Genomic DNA, 27814 nt, shown 5'->3' on the forward strand with positions numbered 1-27814 from the left:
CAAAGCCTTTTCTCTAGGAGTTTGCTATACTGGCTGAGATTTAACTTGGTACTATAATAAAGAACAGGAGGTCTCAAGCATGTTCTATTAATACTACAGAAGCCAGGATTGTTAATGCTGAGTTTAGATATTTTCTGACCACTATAAACTGAGTAATGATTTTTGCTATTATAAGGCAATGGTCATATCCTCTCATTTAAGAAAAACTGCAACAAACAGGTATAGTTCTAACAGAAATAAAAAATGTAGAAAATTATGTATATATTATCTTCAAAGAAAACAAAGCACAAATGTATTAAATAGCTCAAAATACAGACAAGATTTTAAAGAAAATTCTGCCAATTTACCACGTTCCAACTACTAAAGTTTTACCAAAATATGCCCCAAATTAAATACACAGAAAAATTTTAAGAGATAAGGGGAATGCAGAGGTACTAAAATGAGTAACACTGAACTCACACAGTCCTCAAGACTTTAAGAAAAAGGTACGTCTTTGGAAGAGCTATGTGCATTAGGTAAAATTTTATATTCTAAATTTATATTATATACTGAAATTTTATCTCCCCAGTGTTTTATAAAGTAAGAGAAGGTTGGCCTAAAGAAAGTATCAACTATGAACCTTGTTGAACATTTTTAATAAAGAAGTAACCAAGAAAAGTGTCCAATCTTCAACATTCTAGGTACAGATCTGTTTGTAGTTACAGCTTAGCCAGCAGCGTCTTGGGGGGCAATTTTAGTACTGCAACACTGACTTCTAAAAATAAACATATTGACATAAGGCCTATTTTCAATGCTTCTGTGTCAGCTCAGGGATCACTGAGAAGCACCATGGGCAGTGTTACAAACCCACTGTGGCACCACTTACAGGACTCCTGTGGGGACCTGCGCAATCAATCAGTAAGTGCGCATGCTCAAATGAATCATGAGTTAGGTCTGTAGTTTCTCCATGTACCTAGAACACAATTTTATTTCCAATTTGCAGATAACAAAACTGCTCTGCCAGTATGGCTGGATGAGCTTATATAATTTAACAAAACTTATGACACCACTAAAGGTAAATTCTACAACATCTAACAAAGTAATCCTTTCCTATTTGTTGAAAGGTTTAATTCTCTGCCTCCCTCCTTAACATACTTGGGAAATAAAATCATGAAAATTCCCCGTAATGCTAGACTAAAATGAAATAAAATAGTATTTTTTGGTCAAGACTTATTTTTTTCTTTTGAATAATCTTCATGTTTTAGAACTTTGGCATTAGAGTCACAATAAAACTGAGCAGAAAATACAGTGTTTCCATATACCCTTCTCCAACTCCCCACTAGCCTCTCCTACCATCAGCCTCCCACACCAGACTGGTACATGTATTACACTTAGTGAACCTACGTAGAAACATCATTATTATGCAAAGCCCATAGTCTACTTTATGGGTTTACTCTTGGTGTTATATACTCTATGGGTTGGGAAAATGTGTAATGACATGTATCTACCATTATAGTATCATACAGAACCCAATATCAAATTTCTTATAGTCTTAAGATATATAGTCAAAAATCTCTTAAAGTTATTATAAAACTAAACCAAAATAAAAACTTTTGGTCACTGGTTAACTTCGAGCATAAAAATGATCTTAATTTTCACAAAAAGAGTTGTCAAAAATATACCTAGTCTACATTAAAAATACCCTCTACCAGGAGAATGTGTACACTAAAGAACAGATTACTAATCAGTAACAGAACACAGAGCTCTCTGTAGCTAAGTAGTATTTTATGAGAAATACTCTGTCCTGGTGAAACTTTTAAAAACAGTTACAGAAGATTTATATCACTTTGCAAAAAAGATTTTTAAAAAGCAATTCTATGGATCAAGTTTTAAAGTCCTAAGAAACTATTTGTAAGCACGCGTACACAAGTTTCACATTTTACCTTTCTGTAAGAATCTTCTATCGTTGGGTCATATTTTTCAACAAAAATTCCCTGAACAAACTGAACTGTCTAGAAAAAAAAAAGCAGAGAAAAGTTAAGCACTTAAAAGAAAAATCAACTCTTCCATAATGCTACTTATACCATTATAAAATGATAAAGACTAAATGAAATTACGTGAAAATTCTGGGTAAATATGCAGATGTACGGTCTCATTTTTCAATACAAGGATACAACCATACCTAAGAGGGCACATTGAGAAAGGAGATGGTCATGTTAAAGGCTGTCAGCAATGCTGCAGCCAACTCCCACTGTGAAATAATTACTATATTGTTTCAAAACACAACAAAGATACAAATAAGGACACAGATCCTAATTAATGAAAAAAATGAAAATTTACTAGTACTTAAACTCCTAATACCTCTTTATGTATCTATAGTAACTTTTATTTCATGCTTTTAAAGGAATGAGACAAAAGGTTCTAAATCTTCCAGAATCTTAAAACAGTCTCATTGTGGGGGAAAAGAGAAAAGGAAATTAAAAAGTACCGAATTTACTAAATTTATAGTCATATCCAAGTTCTATGTTCTCCCTAGAAGTAGTTATTTTTCCCATCTGCCAGCTGAGATTCCAAATATACAACCTTTTTGCTTCCGAAGCCTTACTTTTTTCATTGGAAATACTGCTTACTCATCTTTTCCAGATTACCTACTTCTCCCTCGAAGATTTCTAAAAACACAGTGACTTCACACTAGGTATCTTATCATTTGGTAAATAAAAAGAAGTACTGAAGATGGTTGTGAAATATTGCCTGGACAGCTTTCAAATAGGGTCTGGTACACTACCACATAAAAGTAAGGAAAGGTAAGAATGTGGCCTGAGGTCACCTACACTTAAATTATGCACTGTTTAAGCTTGAGCTAAATACATTAACTGGAATATAGTAAACTTCAAACTTCTTCCTCTTACTAAGCTCCTGTTCTTCAAAGGGGACTCAGGATATAATTATACCAAAAACTTTAATCATTATTTTTATCAAGGATTCAATCACCTCATCATCTTAGTACTTTGTAGAATTCGATCGTGGAAAACTTCCTAATATGCTTATACTAGAACAGAGGTTCTCAAAATGTGGTCCAGAGCAGATGTCTAGGAAAAAACCTACTGTCCTCATTATACCATGACACAAATACTTTTCTCATAAATTTACAGTGTTTTTCCAAAGGGTATATAACATATGCTATAGCTAGACACTAGACGCAGAAGCTGGTATGAGAATCTAAGTGCTTTCTATAAGCCCATTGTTAGAGACTAGCACAAATAAAAAACAATCTCCCACCTTTCACTTCCTTCTTCATAAAGCAAGCTTTCATTATTTCTCTGAATCTCATCTCAGTTCTCAGGGACATCTCATTCAATGATACCGACTTTTATTTTATAAAAGTCCTCCTCTACCTTCTTTACCTACTGTCCTTTCTGTGTTAAAATCAAAAACAGAGACAAGCCTGAAAATTCCCTGAGCAGATAAAACCAGTTTAGTCATGTAAACAAAGCTTAATTTAGCTTATTTAGCAAAGCTAAATTGACCTAGAGGTCATTTCTTGCTTATGCCTCTGGAAATCAGAAGCAAAACATACAGTTTCCCAAGGTTGATATGAGGTAACCATGAACCAATTCTCTATTATTTAAAGAAAATTCTAACACGATAACCAGTCACTGAAGAGTCACTGCTTTCTCACTCTATCAGCTGCTTTATTATAACAATATACCCCTGAGGCTCATTCCATGTTCTGGTTTGAAGGTTCCCGGTTTGCAAACTGTCTTTTTGGTGTGCGCACAATGAGCTTACTAATTGTTACTTCAATGATTCATTAATTTTAGTTCTGTTATTTCTTGAACTTTTGACACCTTTAACAATTACTCCCTTCCTCTCCAATATCACCACTGTCCTTTCCACGGGATTACTGCCTCCAGCACACAAACCATTTGCTCTACCATCTCCCACCCAGAAATAAAAATTTCCCATAACTCAACTACTCCTCCAGCTTCACCCCCCTCTCTCTGCTCCCTCTGATAATCAGACTTCTTCACCTGTCTACAGTCGGGGTTCTGTTTCTTCAGCACTCACTTACTATACAACCTACCCCAGCACAGTTAGGGCACCATCGCCTTACTGAAGCTTGCTTTTATCAAGTCCAGCTACCTCCGTGTTTTCTGTATCATCTCTTTCCTCTCTCCTTTAAACCTGACTTCTGGGCAGTCAGGTAAAGATGCTTTCCTTACATTCAAGTATAAGATGTACTCTTCTATGGTGGATCCTTCAATCCAATCTACTCTTTAAAGGTTGAGAGGTATTCAGAGCTCAGTCCTGAGTTGTTCTTTCTCTCATCTCTCCCTAGACAACTTCAATTATTCCTATGGATTTTTTTTTTTTTTTTTGAAAAGTTAATACCATGGGCATAGGATAAAATACAAAAGACACAAAAGAGTATGCAGTAGTAACCAACCCTACCTATCACCTTTGTTCCCAATTATCCAATTCTACCCCCAAGTAACCAGTATAGTTTATTTAACCTTGCAGAGATGGTCTCTACATTTTATACTATCTTGCTTCTCACCCTCCCTTTTTCTTTGTTATCAAACGATCATCTACACTGTGTGGTACCTTCTTGCCCCCTAAATAATACATCTGAGATATCACTATATATCAGTACATACAGAGCTGCTGCATTCTTTTTAATAGTTATATATTATTCTACTCAAAATGTGTATTAAAAACTTACTTTTAACCAACCTTTACTGGTAGACATTTAGGTTGTTTCCAGACTCTTACCACTGTAAGGAATGTTGCAATCGATAACCTTGACCATGTTATTCTGTATATATGAACTTATATGTGAAATTTCAAGAGACTTGCTGAATTAAAGTTATATACATTTAATTTTTTAAGTTTTTTTTTTTTTTTAATTTAAGTAATCTATACATCCAGTGTGGGGCTCAAACTCACAACCCCACGATCAAGAGTCGCATGCTCTTCCAACTGAGCCAGCCAGGTGCCCTGAATATATGCATCTAAAATGACAGATATTCTCATTCACCACAGAGGTACTAATTTACAGGTACTAATTTAAAAGTAACATAATTCTCATGAAATTAAATACTGCTGATATATACATGGTGCCCCAAATCATGTAAGTTTCTTTTAAGGTTATTATCTTGAGGAACTAAGTACTTATTTGATGTATTTACTTTAACATCTCACATAACCAAATTTGACATGACTTTTGATTTTTACTTTCAGATCTGCTCATTCTCCAGTAATTCACTTTTACTTAAATGATCCATCCATAAAATTAGTAGTTCAACAACTAGAACTTTGGGAATCATCCTCAACAACTCCTTCTCTCCTAGTCCTCAAACCAATCCAGCACCAAGTTATTTAATTCTCAAAACATCTACTCTTCTCTCCTTCACTGCCACAGCCCCAATATAAGGTTCCACACAATAATCTGGGGTTCAGCATTAACTCCCAACTGGTCTCCCGTGTCCACTCAGCTTCTCTCCTAAATCACTCCACACTGAACAAAGTATTCTCTTTAAAACATGTATCTAATCCTGTCAACACCCCTCCCACCTCCCAGCCCCTGAAAACAAAAACAAAAACAAAAACAAAAACAAAAACAAAAACACTTTCAATGGGTTCTCACAACATTAGTCAAGTTCTCATATGGCCTTCAAGTCATGATGTGGTCCCTGCTTCTCACTTCATTTCCCTCTACTTGCCTTCCAGTTCACCCATGCCACAGACCTGGGTGGAATGCTAACTGACGTTCATTTGTCCTAGCAGTCAGTCTCTCTTAACAGTCTGTACTTTTCTTTCAAAGTATCTCTTTCACAATTATAATGAGGTAGTTCTTCATTTAACTTTGTAACTATTATATCTCTTCCACTACATGGTAAGCTCTGAGGGACTGTGACTGTTTTTGTTCACTATTGTCACCCTAAAGTCTGACAGTATAGAAGCTCAATGAATATCTGCTAAATAAATACAGCATGTCTACAAAAAATAACTTCATTTCACTTAAGTCTAGGGTGGAAGTAGGGTAGGACTTACTCCACTAGTATTTGAAATAATCAGTATTCCCCCACTGGAATATAAGTTCCTTAAAAAATGAGAACAATCTTATTCCTCTTTGAATTACAATCACAGAGTGCTAAGTACATGGTAGGCAGTCAGTAAATATTTGCTTAAGTGAAAGACTGAATGAGGCACCATTGTAAGCTACACATCTGTGGTTACTGAATGAATCTTTGTCCCCTATGGGCCAAATACTAGGCATATAAAAAATACTGCCACCTTTTCTCACTAATGACTAAAAGTCTAAGACAAGCAAATATCAATGTTCTTCTTGTATTATACTAATTAAGTTAGGGTTAGGTGGCTAACTTACCAGAGCAGACTTCCCCACGCCTCCTGAACCAAGGACCACTAGCTTGTACTCACGCATGATGTGGTCTGTTTAAATACTGACAATCTGGGGAAAAAAAAACAAAAATCTAAAGATTAATAAACTTGCCAAGAATAGCCTAAGAATGTGCAACTCTTACATGAAATATATGATGTACTTTGGTTTTTGTTTGCTTTTTCCCTTAAGGCTATTAAGGGGAACAGAGGAACACAGTAAAACCATGCAGATTCTAAGCTAAGTTTATAGAACCACTGCCAGGCATTTTAATTCATTAAAGATCACCTTTGACTAGGCATCAGTCATCCTTAGGGCCTGTTCATGTTACTTGTCAGAGTGTTTGACCAGAAAATAAGGTGATTAAAACTAGTAGTTGTCTTGGGGTCCCTGGGTGGCTCAGCGGGTTAAAACTAGTAGTTGTCTTATAACTACAATCACGAACTTATTTTTTTACAAAGCTGTTGTTTAAATGACTTAACACACTTTTTTGAAAAGTTCACTCATTAGCATTAATGTATATGCTATTTTATTTACTTAAAATAACATATAGTAATTATATACTATTTTGTCCATTATACTATTATAGCTGAACCATGTAAAATGTTACTTGAAAACTATTAGGATATGAAAGGAATATTAATGAAACTGCTAAAACTCTATAACTAGGGATTAGCAATATGCTCCATAAGGCCCAAATTGCTAGAAAGGAAAAAAAAAAAATATATATATATATATATAAACTTTATTTTTTATCTCCATAGTTATCTTAAAAGCTAACACGGCAGGTAAGAATTTCCAAAGGCCATGATGGAATAAGTAAGAATGGACTTTCTATTCCACAGTAAACACCTAAAACACCAGAAAAAATACGTGAAACAACTGTTTTCAGACATCCGACAATAAGCAGTATAGGAGGACTATGATCTCTGAGTGTTGCGACAAGATGAAGTGAGGCCTACACCTGCCGTGGCTTTATGTTTGGAGGAACTTTTCAGACTGTGGTACAGGGAAGAAGAACTCAAGCAGAGACCAAAATGTGCATCAGAGAAGAGGCAGTTAAGCACAGAAAATTCCAGAAATCTGCAAAGTTCACTTGAGTCTCTGGCCAAACATTAAGCAGAACATACAGGATGAGACTCCATGACATAAAGGCAAAGAATAAGTAGGGATCTATAAGCTGAACAATTCTAGGGTGCTGAGAAATATTGGAAATTTTGGTCAGGAAAGCTCCCCTTGTTGAAAAACAGGCAATTCTCTTGAAATCCCAGAAGACTCAGACTTCTTGAGAAGCTATGCAAAAAAGAAGAAAATGGAGCATCTTTAATGCTTAAAGAAGGGGTGCCTGGGTGGCTCAGTTGGCTAAGTATCAGACTCCCGATTTGTGTTAAGGTCGTGATCTCAGGGTCTTAAGATTGAGCCCTGTGTCAGGCTCTGTGCTCAGCGTGGAGTCTGCTTCTCCCTCTCCCTCTGCTCCACACTCCCCCCACCACCTCTCATGCATGCTCATGTGTGCTCTCTCTCATAAATAAAATCTTTAAAAAAAAATGCTTAAAGAAAAAAATGGTCAATCTAGAATGCTAAATACAATGAATCTATCCTTCCAAAATGAAAGTGAAATAAAGCTTTTTTTCAGATAGAAAAGAAAGGGAGGGAGGGAGGGAGGAAAAGGAAATGAAACAAAAGAAGGAAAGAAGGGAAGAAGATGGAAAAGCTAGAAAAAAATTTCATCAGTACCATTTAAAAAAAGCAAAGGAAGTTCCTCAGGTGGAAGAAAATGATAACAGATGGAAACTTGGATCTACATAAAGGAATGACGATTACAAAAGGAATAAAAAGTACCAGAAATGGTAAATGAGAGTAAATCTTCAAGATCTTTTTGACTACTTAAAGCAAAACTAATAATAATGTTCTATAAGGTTTTATACCACAAACAGAAGTAACAGCACAACAATAGCACAGAAAAGGAAGGGGACTGGAAGCCTGTTGCTCAAGGTTCTTACAGTGTATTTGGAGTAGTATAATATTATTTGAAGGTAAACTGTCATATGCTGAAGATGCATGGTGTAAAACCCAGAGCAGCCAGTGAAAAAAGACTGATTCATCAAAAAAGCAAAAACAAAACAAACAAGCAAAAACACCCCAAAAAACCAAAAACAAACCAGCAGAAAAAATAGAAAAAAAGCAAAAAAGAAAAGAGCAGGGGAGCAGAATTAAAAGGCAACCATACCATCATATTAAATGTAAACCATCTATTTCAATATTCCAACATTTCAATTCAAAGTCAAGATAAGAAAGCAAGACCGAACCATGTTGTCTTCACCAAGAAACATTTTTTTTTTTAAAAGATTTTATTTATTTATTTATTTGACAGACAGAGATCACAAGTAGGCAGAGAAGCAGGCAGAGAGAGATGGGGAAGCAGGCTCCCTGCTGAGCAGACAGCCAGATGCAGGGCTCGATCCCAGGATCCTGGGATCATGACCTGAGCTGAAGGCAGAGGCTTTAACCCACTGAGCCACCCAGGAGCCCCAGAAACAATCTTTAAATAAAGATAGAAGGAAAGTTAAAAGTAATATTTGTTGGTGACAAAGTCACAGTTGCTGCTAATATCACTACTGTGATTTGTTGCCTGCATTCAAAATAGAAACAAATACTAGAGGTTAAGGAAAAATAAAGATTTTTTTTTCTATAGAAGTGTTGGGGACCCCAGATTATGAATCCCTACCTACTCCAATCAGTTAGCATTTTGGTTACGCTAATCAAATGCAAACATTTTGGTTTCACATCTTCTTTATAACCTTGTACATTCTTTAGAGTTCACATTTACATGGATTCTCAGGAATGGATATTGGAGTTTTTCCAAATACCTTTTCTGCATCTATTAGTATTACACTGTTTCTCTTTTTTCCCCACCAATATGTCTGCTCTTTCCACTTCTATTCAACATTGTTCTAAGCTAGTTATAGTAGAGTCTATCCTATGTAAAAGGAAGAAGTAAAATTGTCTTTATTCACAGATAACATGATCCCATATGTACAATATACCAAAAAGCTACCAGACTAACAGGTGAATATTTCAGGATAAAAGGTTAGTACAAAAAAATAATAACTATTTTATTTGTATATTCTGGCAAAGAACTGAAAAGTGTAATTTAAAAAAAATACCATTTAATACAAAAAAATACAATTTACAATAGTATCCAATAAAAAATAAAATACTTAAAAGATGAGTTTAATAGAATATGTGCAAAGCTTATATAATGAAACTACAAAACATGGCTTAGAGAAATGAAGGACACAGTAATTAGAGAGACATGCCATGTTATCTTAAGATATGTCCATAATATTGTTAAGATGTTAATTCTCTCCAAGCGAGGTCTACAGATTCAATGCAATCCTAATTAGAAGGTTTCTTTTTTGTAAAAATTGACAAGATGACTAACATTTTTTGAAAATGCAAATACTTAGTATAGAGTTCTGAAAAAGAAAAAGTGTTATGCTACCTGATTTTAAGACATAAAACTACAGTAATAAAGATATTGTTATACTGTCAAAAAGGAAAACAGATCAGTGACACCAAATTAAGTCCAGAAATAAAACCACATATATATCTTCAGTTCAATTTTGATAAAGGAACTGTCATAACCATCCTTCAAGATAACCCCCCAAAGATCCTGGTCTCCTGGTATTCATAACTTATACTGTTCACTCTCAGTTTTCATATATCTTGTGTAGTTTCTTCCTAAGATTGGGTGTGTGACCATATATGTCAATAGAATATGGCAGAAGTGACCATACGTGACCTCCTTTAAAAGGCACTGCAGCTTGTACCATGGTTTCTGGTATCACTCTAAGAGAAGCTACTCCCCATGTCATGAGAACATCTAACCAGCAGCCCTTCAGAGAGGCCCAACTGGAGAGGAACTGAGGACTCTTACCAACAGTTAGCACACTTTACCAAACGTGAATAAGAGCCCTTCAGAAGTATATTAGTTAAGCTTTTTTTTCTTTTTAAAGATTTTATTTACTTATTTGAGAGAGAGAGAGAGAGCATGAGAGGGGAGAAGGTCAGAGGGAGAAGCGCACTCCCCATGGAGCTGGGAGCCCAATGTGGGACCTGATCCTGGGACTCCAGGATCATCACCTGAGCTGAAGGCAGTCGCTTAACCAACTGAGGCCACCCAGGCACCCATTAGTCAAGCTTTTAATTCAGACGACTACAGTCTCCTGAGACCATGAGCCAGAACCTTCCAGTCAAGCCACTCCCAAAAGGCTGGTCCACAGAAACTGACAATAAATGATGAATGTTGCTTTAAGCCCAGAAAGAGTTGTGTTAATCTGTTACACAGGAATAGACTGTTTAAGATAGGGCAGAAGTAATTCAGTATGTAAAAGACAGGTTTTTTTTAATAACTCAAGCTAGAAGAAAAATGAATTTCAACTCTTTTTTTTGTTCATAATAGCCAAAATCTAGAAACAGCCCAAGTATCCACAAAGAAATGAATGGATAAATTGTGGTATACCCAATCAAGGGACTACTACTCATTAATGAAAAAAAAAAAGAATAAACTACTGACAGATTCAACAAGATAATGAATCCCCAAAAACCACTCAGCAAAATACACAAAAGAGCGAGCACTATATGATTCCACTTATGTAATGTAACTCTAGAAAAGACAAAACTAAGTTACAGGGCAGGAAAATTACTTGGGGCCAGTGGTGGGGCAGGGATAATGACTATAGAGGTGGTTACAGGGGTATTCCCATTTATTAAATTTTATTGAATTATGTATTTTTTGGAAGATTTTTCATTTATTTACTTGAGAGGGAGAGCACACAAGCAGGGGGTGGGCAGGGGACAGACAGAGGGAGAAGCAGACTCCCCACTGATCAAGGAGACAGACGCGGTACTCCATCACAGGACCCTGAGAACATGACTTGAGCTGAAGGCAGATGCTTAACTGACCAAGTCTCCCTCCCAGGAGCCCCCTTTATGAATTGCACATTTAAAATAAGTACATTTTAGGAATCCTCATGCACTGTCAGTGGGAATGAAAACTGGTGCAATCACTCTGGAAAACAGTATGGAGGTTCTTAAAAAAAAATTAAAAACAGAATTACCATAATTCCATTACCGGGTATTTACCCAAAGAATATGAAAACACTAACTCAAAAAGATACGTGCACACTTATGTTTATTGCAGCATTATTTACAACAACCAAATTATGGAAGCAATTGAAGTGTCCATCAATAGATGAATGGATACAGAATATGTGGTATATGTAGAGAATGTAGTATTAATCATAAAAAAGAATGAAATCTTGCCATTTCCAACAACATGAATGGATCTAGAAAGTATAATGCTAAGTGAAATAAGTCAGTCAGAGAAAGAGAAATACCATGTGATTTCACTCATACGTGGAATTTAAGAAAACAAAATAAATGAACAAAGGAAAAAAGACAAACAAACCAGACTCTTAAATATAGATAACTGATGTTTCCAAGGGGAGGTGGGTGGGAGGATGGGGGAAATAGGGAAAGGAGATTAAGAGTACACTTATCAAAATAAGCACAGAATGTACAGAATTGAATCATTACATTATATACCTGGAAACTAATACAGCATTGTATGTTATACTGGAATTAAAATTTAAAAATAAATTTTAAAGTTTAAGAAGGAAAAAAGGGACATTTTATTACATGTAAATTGTAGTTCAATAGAATTAATTTAAGAAAATCCAATGGGGAAAAAAGGGAAATTTCTTAGAATACCAGTTACATATATAGTCTTATAAGCTGAGTGTGTCGCCTCAGTGTGATGATATTAAGAGGTGGGGCTTTTGGGAGATAATTAGGATTAGTTGAAGATTAGATGACTGGATTAGTGCCCTTGTAAGAGTTCAAGAGCTTGCTTCTCTCACTCTCCACCCAAGTAAAGATACAGACAGCTACTTATAAGTCAGAAAGCAGGTCCTCCTCAGACCCCTGATTTTCCAGTGCTTGATCCTGGACTTTCCAGCCTCTAGAACTATGAGAAATAAGTCTGTTGTTTAAGCCACCCAGCCTATGGTAATTTGTTCCAGCAGCGTTTATTGACTAAGAAATATAGTAAGGATGAATTATAGCAGACTATCCAACAGACATGGCCACAGGTATGATCGGTGTTCTGAATCAAAAAACAATTACAAAGTATCTCCCAGGTACCAGCTCTGTATTAGGTGCAAGGGACACAAAAATGGAAAGTATGTTTCCCATCCTCCAGGAGCTCAAGTTGGAGGAAAAACTAAGTAATTACAACATTATGTGAACAAAGTTTTTACGGAGCAGAGATTAAAGGGTTGGGGAAGGAAGCAGAAACAGAGGAGAGAGCAGATTTAGTTTTTCAATGGAGGTTACTTCAGAACTAAATGAAAAACTGAACAGGAATGTTCCAGGTAAGGAGGAAAGGGCATGAAGCAGAGGAAACAGCTTGAAGAAATACTCTAGATCATTAAATTCACAAGATAGAGGGAATACCACAAAGCTGGGTGTGGCCAGAACACATGGTTTAAAAAGCAAGGTATGGAAAAATGGAGTAGGGTTCGGAGACTGGGTTATGCTTGCAAAGGCACTCACCATGTAAAAGAGTCTACAATTTATCTAGTAAGCAATGCGGGAGAAAACAGTGACTTTTTAAAAAGATTTTATGTATTTATTTGACAGAGAGAGATAGCACAAGCAGGGAGAGTAGCAGGCAAGAAGAGGGAGAAGCAGGTTTCCCAATGAGCAGAGAGCCCGATGCAGGTCTCTCCTGGGATCGTGACCTGAGCCGAAGGCAGACACGTAATCAAATAAGCCACCCAGGAGATCTGAAAACAGTGTTCTTTTTGTTTTTTGTTTTTTAAGTACTACAGTCAGGTATATATTCTGGAAAGACAACTGTTCACAGTACATAAAATGGACTGGAGGAGAGACCAGAGGCAGGGAGAATAGCCAGGAAGCTACTGAAATAGCTCAGGTGGAAAATGACACAGGCCTGTGCAGCAGCACTAGGGCTGATTAGGGGACAGTGGTTTTCTGAAGGTAAAACTGACCGGCCTCTGTAGCTAGTTACAGATTATTATTTAGGGGAATGAAGAGGAATAAAGGGTAACTCCTAAGTATCTACTCTAAGCAAATTAGGTGGCTAAAAGGAGGCTTAAAAAGAAAGCTAATCAGGGAAATACAAATCAAAACCACAATGAGATACCACCTCACACCAGTCAGAAAGGCTAAAATTAACAAGTCAGGAAATGACAGATGCTGGCAAAGATGCAGAGAAAGGGGAACTCTCTTACACTGTTGGTGGGAATGCAAGCTGATGCAACCACTCTGGAAAAGAGCATGGAGGTTCCTCAAAAAGTTAAAAATAGAGCTACCCTACGACACAGCAATTGCACTACTGGGTATTTACCCTAAAGATACAAATGTAGTGATCTGAAGGGGCACGTGCACCTGAATGTTTATAGCAGCAATGTCCACAATAGCCAACTATAGAAAGAACCTAGATGTCCATCAACAGATGAATGGATAAAGAAGAGGTGGTATATATACACAATGGAATACTATGCAGCCATCAAAAGAAATGAAGTCTTGCCATTTGCAACGATGTGGATGGAACTAGAGGGAATTATGCTTACCAAAATAAGTCAATCAGAGAAAGACAACTATCATATGATCTCCCTGATATGAGGAAGTGGAGATGCAGCATGGGGGTTTGGGGGTGGGAAAAGAGTAAGTGAAACAAGAGGGATCGGGAGGGAGACAAACCGTAAGAGACTCTTAATGTCACAAAACAAACTGAGGGTTGCTGGGGCAGGCGGGTAGGGAGAGGGTGGTGGGGTTATGGACACTGGGGAAGTTATGTGCTATGGTGAGCGCTGTGAAGTGTGTAAACCTGGTGATTCACAGACCTTGACCCATGGGGCTAATAATACATTATATGTTAATAAAAAAAAAAAAAGAAAGTTAATTTTCTTACCCAAAATTAAGTTTGAAATTTCTATGGGAAAAGTAGGTAGTATGTGGTATTTAAAACTCTTTAAGTCTGGAAGCTCAGCAGAAACCAAAGCGCTAGAGGGTACAGACTTAGGAGTTGTTGTAAGAAGTGTTAGGAGTTGAAACCACAGCAGATAAGATCAACCAAGGAGAATTTATTCAGTGAAAACAGAAGAAAGCTAAGAATCGAGCCCTGAGAAAAGACCACATTTTGCAATGTAGATGGACAGGAAACCAGAGGAAAATGTGACTTGGGAGAGATTTGTGCTGGACACTATACCTCTATCTGTATCAGGTGGTTCTCTTATTTCCACGGAAACAAAATAAAAACACACACACACCTTGATTATTAAACACAAGAGCATACATACACACACACACACACACAATAAAAACAAACACACACCTTGATTATTAAACACAAGAGCATACACACACACACACATAGACAGATCTGTGTCATCTGTAACCCCGTTCTCAGGTCCCCGGTGATTCTCAGCTGGGGACCACTGTCATTTTAACAAGATGTAAATATATCATCTAATCCAAAAATGTGTATCTTTCATGAGGGAATCCTAATATAGCAAGGCTCATTTATATTCCCCAAATTGCCTCTTCGGGCAACAGAATTTGGGAAAAGCACTCAGATAGGGCCAAATTATTTTGGGTATTCTGCAACAACAAAATATTTGGCCCCTGTTCCTCAACTCAAGTAGTAAGATATTCAAATCTCAAAGCTATTTTTCATATATACTATATGTACAGAAAATTATTTTCTTCATAACTGACAAATACCATTGGCTCATGAATGTATACACATACAGATACATGCAAATATAAAAATAATATAGCTCAGATAAGAAAACATACACACATACAAATACCCAATAAGGTATAATGTGGATTAATATTTTCTTTTGAAAGGAGTTAGTTCTAACTCATTACTGCCAAGTTAGAAAACCACTATGTTCTTCCAAGCAAATCCCATGCCTTTTTATGGAAATCTCTTATGCCCTGCACTCCCAACACAGCACCAGAAAATTCCTCACTCTGGTTAAGATTCCCTGACAAATAAGGAGGACAAGAATAAACATTACACTATGTTTAAATTTTAAGTCAATCTTCAGTTCCTAACATTATAGTCCAAGCTATAATATAATTTTTTCATTCTTCCTTCAAGCAAAACTACTTCTAAATTTCACAAAATAACAATTGTCTTTATGACACAAATCAATCCCAATTTTGTTGTTTCAGTTTTTAAATATGTAAACTAATTAATTACAAGATGAATTAGTTTCTCCTACACAAGTGAACCTACAAAACAAAATTCATTTAAGGAAATTTGGTCGTGATGAGAAATTTTGGAGAAAAAATTTTTTACATTAAGGAACACTAAAGGTAGTTTCTTAACAAGCAGTTATACTGTTGATTATACTTACAGAAGCCATGAATATTTTATTTTGTCTTAAAGCGTTATTTACACATTTTAGAGAAGGAGGAGAGACAGAGGGAGAGGGGAGGCAGACTCCCCTCTGAACTTGAAGCCCAACAGAGCACTATTTCATGACCCCAAGATCAGGACCTAAGCTGAAACCAAAAGTCAGACACTCAAACAACTAAGCCACCCAGCACCCCAGAAGCCATGAATATTTTAAAACTGATAACTGACCACACATGCTGAGGTGGTGGTTCAGTAAATACAGAAATAATGGCCTCTCTGCCTACTTGTGATCTCTGTCTGTCCAATAAATAAATAAAATCTTTAAAAATAAAATAAAAAAAGAACAATGTTCTTCATAATATATCGTAATAGAAATTTAACTTTTTAAAGATTATTTATTTGACAGAGAGAAAGAGAGAGATAGATCACAAGTAGGCAGAGAGCCAGGCAGAAAAGTGTGGGGGAGGCAGGCTCCCTGCTGAGCAGAGAGCCAGATATGGGGCTAAATCCCAGGACCCTGATTCAACTTTTTTTGTCACATGAAATCATATTATTATCTCATTGCAAGAATCTCTTCCTTGACACTTTCTTCTCTTGTTCTTCTCAAGATTAGCACTTTGGGGGTAGGATGTATATAAAGTGATCAGACATCACATCCTTGCAAATGAAGTTTATAAATTAGTCTTCACAGTCTAAAATAAGGCACATTCTGCCCAACAGCATTCCTACCCCTTCCCATAATGAAAGGAGATAAGTTCTTATACAGGTCAACAGGGATTCTCAAGAAGAACAATCACAGATTTGAGGAAAACAATTTGACAGAAGCAATGAATTCAACAAACAGAACAACAAAACCCAGAGAAAACAGTTAAGAGGACCTATAAAGCACTGTAAAATAAATTAATATCCCTAAAGAAATGTATGAAGTTATCAAGTCTATGCAAAAGATACACTAGAAATTTAGAAAATAAAATATATGATCACCAGAAAAGAAATCAGTGTATGGGGTGAAGTGAAAAATGGATATAGCTGAAAAGCAAGTCAGTGAAGCAATATACTGAACCTACCTGAAGAGTGCAGAACAAAAGGACAGAGAGATGGAAAGGTATGAAAGAAAGAAGGATAAATCTCAGCTATCTGACAGGACATCTAGAAACAGAAAAATTGAAGAAATAATAGAAACAGAATAGAAATAATAGAAAAAGTAAAAAAATAGAAAAATAACCAAATAACAGAAAGACATTTCCCAAGGTAAACTAAGAAAATTAGTAATCTTCAGATTTAAAGTGCTCAATGAATGCCACACATAATAACAACAACAAAAGATATTCACGACTGGACATAAAAGAGCTGAAATTTCAAACCACTGAAAGTAAAGACAAAAATCCTAAAAAGCTTCTAGAGAGAAAAATACATTCCCCTCCCTTTGAATATGGGTACGATTTTTTTTTTAATTTTAAATTCAATTAATTAACATAGTTTATTATTAGTTTCAGATGCAGAGTTCAGTGATTCATTGGTTGCGTATTAACACCCAGTGTTTATGACATCAGGGGCAGATTTCTTAAACATAATATAGCAGAAGTGATGTTGTCTGACTTCTGATGCTAGAAAGGGTGGCCAGAACCTCCTCTTGGGTCTCTCTTTTGGGAGCCATGCCATGGGGCCCAGAGCTGTCAGAATGCCCTGAAGCCACCACTTTGGAGAGACCAATGGGAGAGAGAGAATTATGTGAGAAGCCCTCACAGTTTCAGTACCCACAGATCTGTGAATAAAGAAGATTTTAAGATCACAGACAGCCACCATCTGACTCCAACACCTTGAGAAACCTTAGGCCAGATCCACCCAGCTGAGCCACTCCTTACTTCCACACTCTAGAAAATTTATGGGTGATAATACATGGTTACTGCTTTAAGCCACTATAGTTTGGAATGGTTTAATAACTAAATATAGCAGGAAGAAAATAAAATATAAAGGAACAAAGAACAGATGGGAAAACTGAAAATAAATGGAAAGATGTCAGACAATGCAAATGTATCAGTAATTACATTAATAAATATTCAATAGGGAAGAAAATTAAAACATAAGGCAAAATAGATAATGTGAAAGTGACACAACTAAAGCTAAAACTAGAGAAATGCACAGCCATGATTAGATTTTAACACACCTTTCAGCAACTGACAGAAAAGGAAGATAAAGTCAGTAATAATACATATAAGATTTGACCAAATAATGAATCAACTTAACCTGAGTCATATATATATAGAACACTATACCTAACAACTGCAAATGACACATTTTTTTCTTTCTTTCTTTCTTTCTTTTTTTTTCTTTAGAGATTTTGTTTATTTATTTGACAGAGAGATCACAAGCAGGCAGTGATGCAGGCAGAGAGAGGCAGAAGCAGACTCCTGCTAAGCAGAGAGCCCCATATGGGGCTCAATCCCAGGACCCTGAGACCACAACCTGAGCCGAAGGCAGAGGCTTAATCCACTGAGCCACCCAGGTGCCCCGACACATGTTTTCAAGTGTACGTGATCATTTATTTTTATTTTTTAATTTTTCAAAAAGGCTTATTTATTTTAGAGACAGAGAGTGCATGCATCCGTGAGCAGCAGGAGGGGCAGAAGGAAAGGGAGAGAATCCTCAAGCAGCCTCCCTGCTGAGTCCGGAAGCAGGGTTCAATCCAAGACCCTGAGATCATGACCTGAGCCGAAACCAAGAGTGAAATGCTTAACCAACTGAGCCACCCAGGAACCCCATATTTTTTATTTTTAATTTTCCTAAGATTTTATTTTTAAGTAGTCTCCACACCCAATGTGGGCCTCCAACTTATAACCCCAAGATCAAGAGTCACACACTCTACCGTCTGAGCCAGCCAGGTGGCCCTGGACCATTTACTAGCAAGGCCATGCTGGGCTCAACTAATTTCAAAGAACTGAAATCACACAGAGTATTCTAACCATAGTGCAATCAAACTATAAATTAATACAAATATGTAACTACATAAACACAGAATATTTGTAAGTTAAATACAATTCTAAATAATACACTGGTCAAAGAAGAAATCAAAATGGAAAGTAAGCAATTAGAACTAAATGACAAAAAAAAATATCAAAACTTACTTAGGTATGCCAACAAAAAAAGGGAAAATGATTCAAGAAAAGGTATAAGAATAAGAAATCATGCCAAACAGATAAATCAGTAAAAATTGTGGCTAGAAGGCTAGAAATCTAATTATTGCTGTAAAACAAGTACAAAAACTTGGAAATAAAACTCTATGATTATCTCCACATTGGTTTGAGAGGAGTTAGGAAGGAAAGTAAAGGCATGTTGAAGTTTTTCCCTTACTTAGGGGGAAAAAATAAAAGATACCAAATCTCTTTATACATCGAAAAAATGTAAATCTAGACAGGTGAAAAATGCAATGTAAACAATGAGATTACATATAATTTAAAAATCACTAGACGAAAAACAGGCAAAGAAAACTTGACCAATTCAACCAAGAGTTAGAAAATGAAAAATAAACAACAGGAAAGGTAAACAAAGGATAACAGGAATAAGACAAAACAGATTAGTAGTCCTGATACAATAAAAAGAAGTCCTAAATCCGAAGTCTGCAAAACACAAATGATAAGAGCTTATTTTATGAAGTCTAGGATGACAAATATAAAAGACTTGCTAAACCATACACTTAACTTCCATGTAGCAAATCTTATGACACGTACAAACAGCTGGTTTTGTCTTTTCTTGTTTTAAATAGTGAAGTCAGTATTCAACAACAGATACCTGAAATATAGTAGGTGTTTCTTTTCTGGAAATTCAGTGTAAAAATATCTCTAGATATGGTCATCTAAGCCCTTTGAACTTCACCTTCACAAAATAGTCCATTCCATTTCTGGGTAACCAATTCGTTACAATGTTCTTTACACCGCTCTATTTCTTTGTAGTGGACACTTACTGGGTCTGTCCTCTGATGCTAAACAGAATAAAAAGAATTCCTCTTTGTAAGTCTATATATCCCTCAAATATTTGAAGACAGTTATTCCACCCCCCCATATCCTCTTTTTCAATAAGCAGTCCTACTTCCTTTTTCAAATGGTAAAGTTCCAAATTCTATAGTCATTTTGGTCTCTTCTGCAAAAGCTTTAATTCTTACTCTTTCTTAAAAGTAGTATGTGCTAATTAGTACTATTAGCAGGCATTACTAAAGAGCTTAAAATTAAAAAAAAAAAAGCAGTCACTGTATCTTCTTTAACTTACAACAGCTATTTCAAACTTCTAGCTTTAGTGTTCTCTTCCCTATTTCTTTTCTTTTTAAAAAATGATTTATTTGAGAGAGAAAAAGCGCATGATTGAGTTGGGAGGTGGTGGTGGTGGTGCTGTGCAGCAGAGGGAGAAAATCTCAAGCAGACTCCCCACTGAGTGAGGAGGCCACCATGGGGCTCAACCTCAGGACCCATGAGATCATGACCTAAGCCAAAATCACAAGTTGGAAGCATAACCAACTGAGCCACCCAGGCGCCCCAGTAACACTTTAAAAAAAAAAAAACAATTTTAAGAACAAAAGGCTTCTACAGTTTCTTACGTTCTTGCATTTCCTTACTGAGTGACACTTCCCCATTTTTTCATATATTAGAAAGGGGGACAAATTCTACTGTTTTAAAAGAAGTTCATCTGTCAATTATCCCCAAGCAAATCTTTACCAAAATCTTAATACTGTACGACTTAAGTTTGATTGAGGCAATCATCCCATTCACCGCACCCTTGAAATTTTCCAAAAATTCAAGTGAAGGATTAAAATATTTAATCCAAAACCTCTTATTCAGGAAAGCAAATTTGACAAGTGGTCTTAAAAAAGCTTAATATACTCTTATGACAATGCATGCAATAATCTATTATTTGAAATTACTCCTTAAACAAAAAGTTACTTAGGTATACTTTTTTATAATAATCCTATAGCATCTGTGGTTGTGGCTCCTTTTTCATTCTTATTGTTTATGTCTCTCTGTTTTTTGGGTTTTTATTTTGTTTTTTGATTGATCTTACCAGGTTTGTCTTTTTCTGGGAATCAACGTTGGCTTTGTTGATCCTTTACTATAAGCGTGTTTTTTTATTTCTTTAATATCGGCTTTTATGTCTACTTCTTCATTCTGTTCTTTTTCCAATTTAGCTTGGACGCTTGGCTCTTTAATTTTCAGCCTTTCTTCTTTTCTAATTAATATCTCAAACCCTCCATCAGGGATTATTTTCCTTCTACCTAAAGTATGCCTTTTTGAAGTTGTCTTAGATGTTCTATTGGTAGTAAACTCTCAGTTATTATTAACTGAAAACTTTATACTACCTATACTCTTAAAGATATTAACTATAGATCTTTTAAAAACAATCTGTTTTCTCTCTCTGGCTATTTTTAAGATCACTCATTGTGTGCAAATTATATTTTTATTTATCCTTTATTTGACTTCTTGAATTTGTGTCTTTTTGCAGTTTTAGAAATTCTCAATCATAATCTCCTCAAACAATTCTTTCTATTTCGTTTTTCTTCATATCTAGATTCTGCTTAGATTTGTTAGATTTTCTCATGCTCCTCTTATATTAGTTAGGACACAGACTAGGCTACTGTAATAAGAGACCCAACTGTAATAAGAGGGCTTAAACAAAATTCAAGTTTCTTCCCTCTCTCGTATGACAGTCAGAAGGGATATAGTCCAGGGGGCAACTTAGCAGTCAGAGAGCTAAGTTCTTACATCTCATTGCTCTGTTGTCCTTGGAATACTGCCCTCTTCCACAAGCTAAAAATAGTTCACTACCATGTACACATTCCGGTCCACAGGAAGGAAAAGGTATATCTCTTTCCTTTTATAGGCATAACCTATAAGGTTAAAACCTAGGCATGCATACCTTCCATTTCCATCTAAAACTACCCAAACCCTGTCATGTAGTCAAACTTCACTATCAGAAAGGCAGTGAAGTAGAAGCTGTAGTGGCACAGCAAAGCATCCAACCAATCCATCATTACTTAGAGATAGTAATTAAAGAAAACTAGAAATTTCTATTTCTCTTTTCTTCTCTTACCTACCTCCCACCCGTCTCTTTATTATGGTTAATTTACTTTTCAGATTGTCTCCAACTTCACTAATTTTCTAAGCTTATCTGTTGTTAAAGCTATACATTATGCCTACAATTTTTTAAAATGTATATTATTTCTAGAAATCTCCCCCTCCCTTTATCTACTAGTAATTTTTTGCAATCTCATTCTCATAAGCAATACAGGGAAACGTTTAAAGCCTGAACTCAGGTTCCATATTGCCTGGCTAGAATTCTGCTCTACTTACTACTGACCTGACTACATTTTTTTTCTCCTAAACACTGGATACTGGAAATGCCTCTCATTAAGAAAGGAAGGGAGAATATCACAGTACTCGAAAATATGCCATTCTCTGTGTCTTTGGGTGCTGATATACACTGTGGAATCCAGGAGTTATCAAAAAAAAAAAAAAAAGGTGAATGCCCTTTGTTTTAACAACAGCATAAATCATCCAAAAAAATGCATCAAAGGGAAACTCTTTTTACAGGTATGACCATCTACTAAGTAAAATGAATTTTCTTCAGCAACTGTTATCAACACAGGCAAATAACACAACTGCAAACCATGAAAAAAAAAATGTTATAGGCAGTGACTAATATTTTCTAGGTTGACAAAAAATTTTTTCCTTAAAGATAAGGTTTACCAAATTAGGTTTACTAATTTATGCTAAGCATAGCTAATTATACCAACTCTGAAATATTGATACATTTGCACAAATAGACATATTTACTCTAACATTTTTCCCTTAATGGCACTGACATATAGATTATATAATCATAATTTTAAGATGTAAGACTAATATGAAAACAAGCCACACCTAATAAAAAAAGTATGAATTTAGAATTTATAAAGCAAAATAGCGTAACTGTCACTAAATTTCTGATATCTCTATCCTTTAAAGATTATTTCACTTCTTATCATCAGCTGAAATGTTGTTACCTTTCCTAGAAAACAAGATGATGTGACCAATAGCAACTAAACTTTATACACCATTTTATTATTTACAAAGCTCTTTCTTTTTATTGTTGAGTTCACCAAAATCAATGTGTATCATTATCCTAATTTGAAGATGAGGAAATCATGCAAGTTTCAACTTCGGTTAAATGACTCAGGCACAAAATAACTAAGAGGTTATATTCAAACTGATGTCTCCTGATTTTAAATGCCATTCTCTTTCAATGTATTGTGCTCTGTTATAAAACAACACAACAATAATATAATAGCATACATTTACTGACAGCTTAGCACATGCCATGCACTGTTGTAAGAAATCCTCACAAAGAGCTTATGAGGTAGTACTTTGCCCAAACCATAAATCTAGGAAGAGCTGCCATGATTCAACCTTAGGCAGCCTGGTTCCAGAGTTCACATTCTCTAGTCAAATTGCAAACTTCCTTCTAACTCATGTATGTACATGGAAACTTGTAAATGCACAGACTACCTTTGGAAGGAAACTGAGGAATGAGGGGACATGGAAAGAAGGGAGATTTTTCACTGCATGCCTTGCATGTTATTTCTTGAAGATGAGGCAGAGGAAGAGGGTAGAGACATAAGCAGTATTGTAGACATTGAATACCATATAAAAAGGCAGACTCAATAAAATGAAGAGTCTAATAGAAAAACGATTTAGAAAAAAGGCTGGGTGGCTTGAATATTTTCAGTGAAAGGCAATGGGAAAGGAATGAGTACAGACAATAAACAGTAAGCTAGCAAGCTACCGAAGGCCCTGTTTGATATTCTAAGAACTTGAACCTTTCCTAATAGTGGGGGAAAGCCACCTAAGGCTTTTGAGCACAGAATTTGAGAAAAGAAAAAAAAAAAAAGCTCTATGAGAACTGTGTAGGTTGGAACAAAGGAATGAGAAACTGGAGCAGAGAGATCAGTTAGGAAAGCAGGAAATGGGGTTGGGATTTGAGACAGAAAGAGGGTTGGTTAATCTTAAAGTAAAGGACATAGCTCAGCAATGTTGCTGTGGACACCAAATAAGATAATGCATATACAGCCCTTAGTATAATGCCTGGCAAATATTATCCACTAAAAAGTAACTACCACCACTGCTTTATTACTGTAACTAGAGTGTTACCGGTATTTTGACAAGAATTGTGGAAAGGTAATAGAGGCCAAGAGTGGATAGCACTGTCAGATTAGGAATCCCAAATCAGGAGACAGATTAATAAAATTTATTGATTCTGAACCTTTGAATTCAGGGGCCCACGGCTCTTTCAAAACCATAAACACATAAGGGAAGTAGAGCCGAAGGAACCCAAATTAACACACCTGATTGAAATGAAAGATCTTTCTGCTGCCATATCTGGATCCAAAACCACACTCTATAAATTGCGTGAGCATGGACAAATTAACTGCCCTCATTAATATGCAATTTTCTTATTAACAAAACAAAGCTGGATTCAGATGACTTGTTTCTGCTAATTAAACAATACAACATATTTCAGGCACATATAAAATAAAATGCCTCACATGGGAGAAGTTAAATACTTTTTCCCTCTTAAAAGTGAAACAAATATAGGACCAACATTTTGGTTTGATGAAAATACTGCCACATTAGAAAACTATTGTTAGGATCCCAGTTTGCTAGTTTGCTTGCTTAAAGATCTTTAAATCTATCTTAGCACAGCTAGAGTTGTCCTGAGTTTCTGATTTTCATAAACTCTGAAGTTCTACTCAGGTTCCTGTTGCCAAAGGTGCCTAGATTCATGACAAGAAATACCACAGATGATCATCTTAGTCTCTTAAAAATCCCGTTGAGAACAATCTTAGTCCTAATCAGCTTCTTGATTTTTGAGATGAGAGGTGGTCAGAAAAAATATAATAAAATTACTTAAAGCCTTGTTTTCATGACAGAGAAATCAATTTGATTAGGTCTAGAAATTGGCCATTAAAATAGGAATAAATAACTTAATTAGGGATCTTTGGTTTTGTGCCTACCACAAAGAAATATATAAAAAGATATAAAACTATTGATTTTCTAGGATCTATTTTAAAGAGTTACATTGGGTGAACAATTTTATTTTCTCATAATGGAATCCAATGGAGCTCATGTAAACGGGAGCTGTTAATCTGCCAATCAGGAGTTATAAACTGCTGACCACATATGTTTGTAAGTGGATTCTTTCATAAGAATCAAACAATTCCAAACATTCTTTTCCATATGGCCACCAACCCCGGTCAGATGAGCCACCATCAGCTTATACCTGGATTACTGTGACAGCCTCTCATCTGGTTTCCCCACATCCAATTTTCTCCCTCCAATCTTTTCTCTACAATGAAGCTGGAATGATCATTATAAAAAGACAAATTTAATCATGTTATTGACCCTCCTCCAAAATCCCTCCAGTTAAGATATTTCAGTGCTGGGGCGCCTGGGTGGCTCAGTGGGTTAAAGCCTCTGCCTTCCGCTCAGGTCATGATCCCAGAGTCCTGGGATAGAGCCCTGCATTGGGCTCTCTGTTCAGCAGGAAGCCTGCTTCCTCCTCTTTCTCTGCCTGCCTCTCTGCCTACTTGTGATGTCTCTCTCTCTCTCTCTCTCTCTGTCAAATAAATAAATAAATCTTTAAAAAAAAAAGATATTTCAGTGCTTTCCCCACTATTTTTAAATAAAGATCAACAATGTTAAGATGGCCTACAAGGGTCTGCACAATTTGGTCCCTAACTCCTACCCCAGCTTCACCTCACAATCTGTGTCTCTCATTCTCAGTGCTATAGCCAACTGGTTTTCTTTAATTTTCTCTAACGTGCCATGTTCTCTCCTGTCAAACACACAAATCAGCTGGTAAACGTGTTCTGGAAAAAAATTAGGCAGGAAAGGAAGACAGGGAGTTCATGGGGCATGGAGATTTAGAAGTTGAAAAACTGGTATTTGAATGAGCACCTAACAGCAATGGGAAGTTAGACAAGAGTTATGCACACCTCTGAGATGTATGTTGACTTCCAAAGGGCACCTTAACTGCAGTACAATGTGACAGTTGAAGGTAAGGTAAGAGACAGCTAAATACAGGCTTTCAAGCCATGGTAAGTTTTGGCTTTTACTTGGTCTGAGATGGTAAGTGACTGGACTATTGTAAGCAAAGGATGACAGGTTCCCACTGAAATTTTAAACAGATATCCTGCTCTTCTGTGGTCAAAGGAAGGAGGAAGTGAAGGGCAGAGGTAAGGAGAACTATGTGAAAGCAAATGAAACAACTCAAAAGATGGTAACATGGAACAAAGTAGTAGCGGTGGAGTGGTAAGAATTAGTTATCTTCCAGATATACTTTGAATTCAGGGCCAAAAGGAATGAGGAGTTGGGAGGAAAAAAATAATTGGTAATTAATAAATAATAATCAAAAGACAATAATAATAAACAGAAGGTACCAAATCACAGAACCATGATGTTCAGAGAACATCAAGCAGAATAATATCAAAAAATCTACACCTAGGCATATATTCAAGCTGCAGAAAATCAAAAACAGAAAGAAAATGTTGAAAGAAGCCAGAGGGAAACAACACCCTGCTTACAGAGGAGTAAGGAGGAGAATTACATCCAATTTCTCTTCAGAAGTTACACAAGCATAACGAGAGGGAAGTGAAATATTTAATGTGTTGAAAGAAAAAGCCCACTAAGATACAGTTCTGTATTCAGCAAAATTATACTTCAGAAGAAAGATAAATACAGACTTTCTCACACGAAAATTTGGAGAATTTGTTGCCAGTAGACCTGCCCTGCAAGAAATGTTAGAAGTTCTTTAGAAAGAAGGAAAATGATTTAGGGCTGGTACTTGGACTTAAATATGAATGTATTGAAGGTAAAATAAAAACTTTTATTTTTCTTATCATTAAGAGATCTAACAGATAGTAGTTTGTTTGGAATAATAATAACAACAGTCTATGGCCATTCCACCCTGAATGTGCCTGATCTCATCTGGAATAATATTAACAATGTATTAGGTGACTACAGCTTATGGATAAGTGAAATGAATGACAGCAATGTTGTAAGAGACTGGTGGGAGGAACTGGGAATACTGTTATGATGTACATGTACAACCTTGTAAGGTGGTATGGTGTTGTACGAAAGTGGACTTGGGTTAGCTGTAAAGGTATATTTTAAGTTCAAAGGCAACTACTAAAAAAAGTATAATTGATGTGGTAAGAGAGGAGAAAAATGAAAGTATATAAAAGTTCAGTTAAAACCAGAAGGCAGCAGAAAAAGAACGGATGACAAAAAAGAAATAATAAGGGCATTGAATAGAAAACAGTAACAACTATGGTAGCTATTAATTCAACATATCAAAAATCACTTTAAATATCAATGGTCTAAATGCACCAATTAAAAGAAAGACTGCCAAGTGGACCAAAACCCAAAATCCAACTATATGCTGTCTATACGATACCCATTTTGAATATAAAAACAGATAGATTAAAAGTAAAGGAGCAAGTAAATGGAGCAAAATATACCATGCTAACGCTTAAAAAAAAAAAAAGTTGAAGTAGCTCTATAATTTCAGATAAAGCAGATTTCAGAGCAAGGAAAATTATCAGGGGTAAAGAGTGACATTATATAACGATAAAGGAGTCGATTCTCCAAGAAGACCTAACAATCCTTAATGTGTATGTGCTTGACAACAGAGCATCAAAATACACGAGACAAAAAATAGAACAGCAAGGAGAAATAGATTAATCTGCTATTATAGCTGGAGACTTCAACACCCCTTTATCAGTAACTGACAGATCCAGTCATTGACAGATCTGACATATCTGAGCTGAACAATATAGTCAATCAATTGGATCAAACTGGTACTTATAAAATACTTCAACAACAAAATACACATTATTTTCAAGGGCATATGGAACATTTACCAAAATTGACTATAATCTATAATCTAGACTA

The 27814-nt window shown here is 35.9% G+C and overlaps 1 protein-coding gene across 2 annotated transcripts in view; it reads right to left on the reverse strand.

Moving 5' to 3' along the window:
• RAP1A (RAP1A, member of RAS oncogene family) overlaps positions 1-27814 on the reverse strand; it is a 77045-nt gene that overhangs the window by 14630 nt on the left and 34601 nt on the right. For both annotated transcript variants that reach the window (XM_032881450.1, XM_032881451.1), the window contains 2 exons: positions 6371-6454; positions 1923-1991 (listed from right to left, as the gene is read on the reverse strand). In XM_032881450.1, the coding sequence (XP_032737341.1) occupies positions 1923-1991; positions 6371-6427 (126 nt within the window). In that variant the 5' untranslated portion in view covers positions 6428-6454. The remainder of the gene's footprint in view (positions 1-1922; positions 1992-6370; positions 6455-27814) is intronic.

This window comes from Lontra canadensis, unplaced genomic scaffold (genome assembly GCF_010015895.1).
Source record: "Lontra canadensis isolate GAN:19392208 unplaced genomic scaffold, GSC_riverotter_1.0 scaffold75, whole genome shotgun sequence".
Taxonomy (NCBI): domain Eukaryota; kingdom Metazoa; phylum Chordata; class Mammalia; order Carnivora; family Mustelidae; genus Lontra; species Lontra canadensis.